The sequence below is a fragment of the Tasmannia lanceolata genome, unplaced genomic scaffold (assembly GCF_043159265.1).
Source record: "Tasmannia lanceolata isolate RefF3 unplaced genomic scaffold, GAP_Taslan_0.1 ptg000044l, whole genome shotgun sequence".
Lineage (NCBI taxonomy): Eukaryota > Viridiplantae > Streptophyta > Magnoliopsida > Canellales > Winteraceae > Tasmannia > Tasmannia lanceolata.
Genome location: NW_027518721.1, coordinates 21,267,865 through 21,274,904, shown reverse-complemented (window position 1 = coordinate 21,274,904; position 7,040 = coordinate 21,267,865). Strand labels below are relative to the sequence as shown.

The window sequence follows — 7,040 nt, the reverse complement described above, 5'->3', positions numbered from 1 at the left end:
GAAACATAGTAGAAAATTTGCATAATGCTCTCATCCTTCACCATTTGTTACTTATAGCCTAATTACACCTACCCCAAGACATATGGGTGTCTTTATCAATTCGACCCCCTTCTTTAGAGAATAACCAAGAGAGTGCTGCCCATGGATGGACACACCGGGTGCCACTATCATTTCAGGTCCATGATGAAATTGGCCAAAGAAGCCCTTGCATGATCATGTACTTCTTGACCCAATGCAACAAAAACGTTCAACTCACCCATACATGGGTGCCAATGTCATTTCTTCCCCAATGAAGAAATATTACAAAATATGTCCATCTCTTGGCCCCTTTGGACACTAGATGGCCCGTGGGCCCACATCCTAGAAAGAGATTCCCATTCCAATGTCCCCACAAGTGGGCCACTTCAATACGATCCAACCACACGAAAGATGCTCAAATACACAAAAAGGGCCCAACACAGCCCGATCCTTACACATCCACCCGGTCCACAACACTTGATCAATGTTCCTAAAAAGGAACATTACAAGATGGCACTTTGGCCCTTATTCTAGAAAGGGTCTCCCACTCCATATGCCCCACAAATGGACCACCTCCACACGATCCGGCCCCACGGATGATGCCCAAACACACAAAAGGGGCCCCACACGGCTCAAACTTTGCACCTTTGTCTGATCTTCGGCCCACTGAGTGGTCCCACACGACCCAATCCCTGTGTTTCCATTTGATCCATAATACTTGATCAATGTTCCTAAAAAGGAACATTACAGCAATACTCCAAAAGAAGCATATTAGGGATCCCTTACATACCTGTGCGCCTAGCTAGATGATGGTTACCCATTCCAACTCAAAATGCAAGTAACTGCTTATACATTTGTTTCACTTTGGCAACAAAATCCACCATATAATTAAAGGTTACACGTCACTGTGCTATTACACAATTTAGACCCTTCAAAGATGTTATCTAATCGCTTTAGGCGGTCTTTCAAGGCTTTAAGAACTGTTCAGGTATGAATATGATACGAATCACGCAGTACTCCAGAAGGAGTATTATTCTTAAGGATACATTACATGCCTGTGTATCAATGGTGGTTATCCACTCCAACTCAAACAGCAAGTAATGTGTTTCACATTTGTGACAAATAAAACAGCAAGTAACTGTCTTGGCATTGATTATGTATTGGAATGGTGACACATAAAACACGTGGGAAAATAATCCCCCCCTCCCTGCTTTTTTGAATGGTAATAATCCCCTATTTATGAATAAGCTCCCTGGAGTCTGGACACAGAAAATGAATTGAGCTATAAAGCATTGAAACATCTCAAATGAGCAACAACCAGCTCCCTAATGAGGATCGGGCCATAAAAGCTAAGTCAATGTTCATTCAACTAAGTCAAGTCGAACTGCCTGCCCTATATGGCTGAGTTCTGAGGTCGAAAAAACATGAAAAATTAATCAATAATTCAATATAATTCCCTCCAACTACGTATAATGTGATCAGGTTACTGAACAATGGATGACACCAGACACCCACCCGAACCCAATTCCTTCTGATGTGAGACCAACCCCACTAACGAATGACATTAAGGGCGCTTTACTGAAATCAAATTCGCTTCCTTCTTCGGACCGCATTTGAAGAATTCATCTTGTTTAAGCTGCCTGATGTGAACGTGAACAATTTCCTCCTTATACAGGAGGCCCCTCTAAACTTAAGACATGTGGGCCCAGAAGAGAAACCCTAAACTCTAGAAACATCCTGTCAAAAACACTATGAAAATAAGAAACCAAACTGTCCCCCCTTGCTCACAGAAATAAGAGCTCACCCTTTTTAAAATCATGGGAATAAGAGTGTGACCTCTTTTATTCTAATTTACTTAAGTGAATTTAATAGGAAAATATTAATTTATCCTTTAATGAGATAAAGACTCTCTCCACTTAAAATTTTCGTAATACTTGATAGACATTACTTTTATGATGAACTCACTTAAGTGACTTAATTAAAAAAAAAAAACTAAACCCCCCACCCTCAACCCCCCCTCCTTCTATGATTTAAAAGGACTCAACTAAGACAAAATAAAAGGCTCATCATAAAAGTGATCTTAACAGTAACGATGGGCTATATAATCCTGTTTAACTCTTTGACTATGGTCCACCATCTTTTGAAATCCACTTCTTCTAGTAGATGCAAACTGCTTGTTACACAAATCTTCAAAGTCTTTCTTAAGCTTTGGCATCGGTAGTCGACAAAAGTTGGCTCATCTATTTCTGAAATATTGTTGGATTGGTTTTTTTAGTTCTTGATCCTGTAGTAGAATTCAAAAAGTTGTCCTTCCAACTCTACATGCAATAATACCGCCAATTCCTTTGGCCATGTTTTATTCAAGAATTAGAGTTGTATCCCAGACTTATTTTGCTCCCCTTTTTGCAGCCTCTAGTCTGTCTATCACCAGTGCCATGATTTTCTTGAACTAAAGTTGAATCTCAAGTATAGCAGATCCCAACCTTGCATTTTATTATGTTAAAGATTCTTCTTCCATGCCAATCCTCATGTGTTTCTTCTACTATAGTTTCAAAGTAAGCTCTTTAACTTTCTTTTAATTTGTATAGCCACTAGTTTTGCTTGCCTTCATAAGTTTTCTTAGTTCTGGTCTAGTAAATTTCCTCCCTGGACATATTGAGTAGTGATTGCTGCCTTCTATATCCTCGCTGGACATATTGAGTCAAGTATTGATGGAATCGACTTTGAATAACAAGTGCAACTTTTGTATATCACTTAAGTAAGCCTTTTATGGTCGATCATCCATCGCAAACCTACTTGGGCATCTCCCTTCTCCATTGTCCCGGTATCTAGTATTTAAAACATTAGGCAAAATGAAACATACAGCATCACCCACAAGACAGAAAAACAAATCCCTAATACACTGACTGAGGCTACTTAAAAAGATTTTAATCACAACCCATCAACAAAACAAACTGGGTGGAGGCATTATTGTTAAGCAAAATTTATCAAAATTATGATGGCATCATAACTTCTGAGAACATTAAGATTTTATGATACTCTTTTCCTGATGGATAGAATTAAAGTTCATCAAATAAAAGAAACAATAAAGAAGTTTAAAAGCAGAACATGATTCTCAATGCAAAGCGCATTTGAAACTAACAGAATGACCTAAAAGCATTATCATGGGATTTACTTTCCTGTCAGTTTCTCGTTGGTAAGGAATAGAATGAGGGAAGCATTAGGGTCCTACTAGGAAAGAAGTGTTATAGTTAACTGATTTTTTTGTTTTGGATAGTTTTAACTTATCTCTCTCCAAATAGTATCCAAAAGAATAAGCATGAAATTTCAGCAGAAGGAAAAACAAAGCAACTTGATAAATAAACAGAGAGGGAGAGCTTCAATTATATCAGCATAAAAACCTTCTAAAAAGGTCATGTTGATCACTATAGCCAAGTATGTGAAGCAAACAAGCAACGCAACTACCACTTTTGTTCCTTCTAACAATGAAGGCAAAACAAAACAAAAGTACCTTATGAATTCGCATTCAAGAACTTAGAAGCTTTGCCTCCCATCCAAAGGAGAGTTGTGTCTGGGATGACAATAAGCAAATGATAATCTTTTAGTACCAACAACTAAAAGTGCAAACTATATCAGATTGTAGAAGAACAATCTGACTTCTAAAAACTGAATTCCTCAATGAGCAAAAACAGTATCATTGCGTCTAGGTGGCCTGTCAGGAATGGACCCTGGCTTAAACTTCGAAGCCTCATGCCTCGCCAGCTCCGGGGGAATCGGGCTGTTGTTCGAATGAAGCATTTGCTTAAGATCATAAAACACATCAGTGTCATGTAGAGTCAAGAACGTAGTCGCAACACCCGTTTTCCCCGCACGCCCTGTTCGTCCAATACGATGTGTGTACATCTCAATGTTCCCAGGCATATCGTAGTTGATAACATGGGCAACATCTGGGATATCAATACCACGCCCGGCAACATCTGTCGCGACAAGTACAGTAAACCGTTTGTTCCTAAAACCTTCGAGACTAATCTCCCTTTGCTCCTGGGTCTTCCCACCATGCAAAGTAGTCACCCTATAACCCGACTTATCCAACCCCTTTGAAAGATTATCAGCAGATTTCTTTGTATTAGTGAAAACTATTGCCGTCTTATCTCCTAATTCATTCAGCATCTTCTGCAACCTTGACATTTTCTCCGATTCCTTAACCATCATTACATTCTGGGTAATGAGCTCAGTCGCCTTCCCAGCCGTACCAATCGTAACCACAACAGGGTTTCTCAAATACTTCCTCGCAAGCCTCTCAACAGCGGGTGGCATTGTCGCACTAAACATATAAGTCGTCCGATAAATCCGTTTCTCATCAAGCTCTTCATCCTCATTCTCCGGCTTCAAATTACTCGAAGGCATCGCATCCAAAACCCCAACAACCTGCGGCTCAAAACCCATATCAATCATCCTATCCGCCTCATCAAGAACTACATAATTACATTGATTCAAAACCGCATAACGCCTCTCCAAACAATCAATAAGCCTTCCAGGGGTCGCAATTACAACCTCACAACCCTGTCTAAGCTTAAACCCTTGTTCCTCAATCGACTGCCCGCCCACAATCGAAACCACCTTAATATCCAAATAATGCGCGAATTTCACAGTCTCATCCTCAATCTGTTGCGCAAGCTCCCTCGTTGGGGCCATCACAACAGCATAAGGTCCCTCAGCCTCATTTTCCTCATTCATAGGTGGGAGTCTAGATATATAAGTAAGCATAGGTAAAACAAAAGCCGCAGTCTTACCAGAACCAGTCTCTGCAATCCCAATCACATCGCGTTGTTGCATCCCTAATGGAATCGCCGCCATTTGAATAGCCGAAGGCGTCTTATAACCCGCCCTCTCCACAGCCTTCAAAAGCTCCCCACTAAGCTTACTCTCAACCCAATTCCTCATCGGGCGAGGAATTCGCGAACCCTTATAAGATATATTATGATCTTCTCTAAAAATTCGCCAATCTCTCTCAGTCATCTCTTCAAGCTTCTTCTCAGACCAATGCCTATCAACCCTCATATCAAAAGTATCATATAAATCCGCAGCCTCTTCTTTTTGCCTTTGAGCGGCCGCCTCTTCAGGTAACTCCTCAATCCCATCTTTCTTCCTAATCTCATCTCTCATCTCTTTCTCATTCTTCGCCGCGAGTTTCTTCTGCTCTCTTCTATCCATCCCAGCTCGAAACCCTCGCCCAAACAGTAATTGAGCTTCATGAGGGTTTTGATAAAGAGGGTTCATATCTCTTGATGTGTCCTCTGTGTTCTCCCAATCGAATGAAAATCTAAATTTCTCACTAGGTTTAATAACCCTCTTTTTAGGTTTTTTTGTCCCAAGATACTGCTCTTTGATTGCGTCAAGCTCTTTTTCTCGCTCTCTTTCAGCTTGTTTTTCGAGGCGAGCGCGCTCTCGAGTCTTTGATTCTTCTTCACGCTCTCGATCGCGAGTTCTGCGTTCGGATTCTCGGTCTCTGGATGAGCGGTGATGGTGTCGATCATTATTGTTGTGGTTTGAATCGGATGGATCGGAGGAGAAGGGTTTTGAGCGGTTTTCGAGTTCTAGGGCACGGCGTTTTTGTTCTGAAATTTCTTCTTCACGGCGTTGGATGGCTAATTGTTCACGTTGGGCTTTGGTGAGGAAGACTGGTTTTTTGGTTAGGTCTTTGGAGGGTGGGAGGGTGAGGTCATCGGACATGGAGCGCTTCATGGTTTGGAGAGAAGGTAGGGGATAAGAGTGGAGAAGGTTCGCTTGGATACTTGCAGGTGGGGAAATAAATAAAAAAGGGAAGATGAAAACGTAGGGTAGAGTGTAAGAAAGGGAGAGGTTTTAGTTAGACCTTTGCAAACGGGCGGGCCGGGTCGACCCGTAGGCCACCCGGATTTTTGACATATTTTTTAAGATTTTTTTTATTTGTATAGGGATTTGCTAGCCACCTTCGCAACCCATTTATGTTGACTGTTTGAGAGATTTGTCTTATTGTCCTCATGGTGCAAACTGTAAAGATTGGCAGAAGTACTATTTGTGAAAAGGTGGCTAGCAATAAATAATAACGGTACAGAGTTTTAAATGAAAAATTACGGAAAATGAGAAGCAAAGTAGAAAAATTACCAAAAAAAAAAAACCGAAAGAATGTTCTAAAATATGACAATTACAGAAAAAATACGTAGAAAAAACAAAAGTTATGATAATGACGGAAAAAATACATAGAAAAGTAAAAGTTATGACAATTACGGAAAAAAAATGCCAAAAAGGTGCCAAAAAAAACCTTTTGCACTTCTCTACGGGCACCAACGGGTCCACCCGGCCCGGCCCAGTTTTGATGGGCCGGGTGGACCCGCGGGTCAATTTCAAAGGGGTCACTGATTGGTGACCTAGACTCATAATTTACGGGCGGGCCGGGTGGACCTGCGGGTCCGGGTCACTTTTTTGCCAGGTCTAGTTTTAGTTATACAAACAGTTGAAGGGCGGTGGGTTTTGCATATTTTGTAAAGTATTCAATTAAATTAATAAGAATTAGTTGTCAAATTGGGATAGGATTAAGGGTGGCACTCGGGTTGGGTAGGGTCTGATTGAGGCCAAAACCTAGCCCAACTCGACCCGAGGATGGCCAACCTAACCCAACCCCCCTCTCCATCTAGCCCATGATCGGGTCGGCTTGTGGTCAGATTCACTTAGGGCCAAACAAAAAAATACATGAAAAAAGCTTAACCCAAAAAAAATCAAGATAAAATTTGAGGACGGAGGTCGAGTTCGGGTCGGATCGGGTTGGCAAGGCTTCAACTCTAACCCAACCCAATCCAACCTGAGGAAATGCAAAGCTAACCCAAGCCAATCACCAAGAGCTTCAGAATACGTCGGATCAATTTGGACCCTTCGATCAATCACCAGTCCATCGAATCAAGCATTAGATGACATGCATTGCCGATCAACCTCGAGATATTATTCGATCGTTGTACCCACATGCCGATCATGGAATGCCCCGC

The 7,040-nt window shown here is 41.4% G+C and overlaps 1 protein-coding gene across 1 annotated transcript; it reads right to left on the bottom strand.

Moving 5' to 3' along the window:
* Positions 1-3,396: 3,396 nt before the first annotated feature.
* LOC143863958 (P-loop containing nucleoside triphosphate hydrolases superfamily protein) lies at positions 3,397-5,858 on the bottom strand. The gene has a single exon (XM_077374767.1). It carries the CDS (start codon positions 5,761-5,763, stop codon positions 3,694-3,696), a length of 2,070 nt encoding a protein of 689 aa, XP_077230882.1. The 5' UTR covers positions 5,764-5,858; the 3' UTR covers positions 3,397-3,693.
* Between the last annotated feature and the right edge of the window lie 1,182 nt (positions 5,859-7,040).

Coding starts and splice junctions, on each gene's coding strand:
- LOC143863958 (XM_077374767.1), bottom strand. CDS start 5,763: ATGAAGCGCTCCATGTCCGATGACCTCACCCTCCCACCCTCCAAAGAC.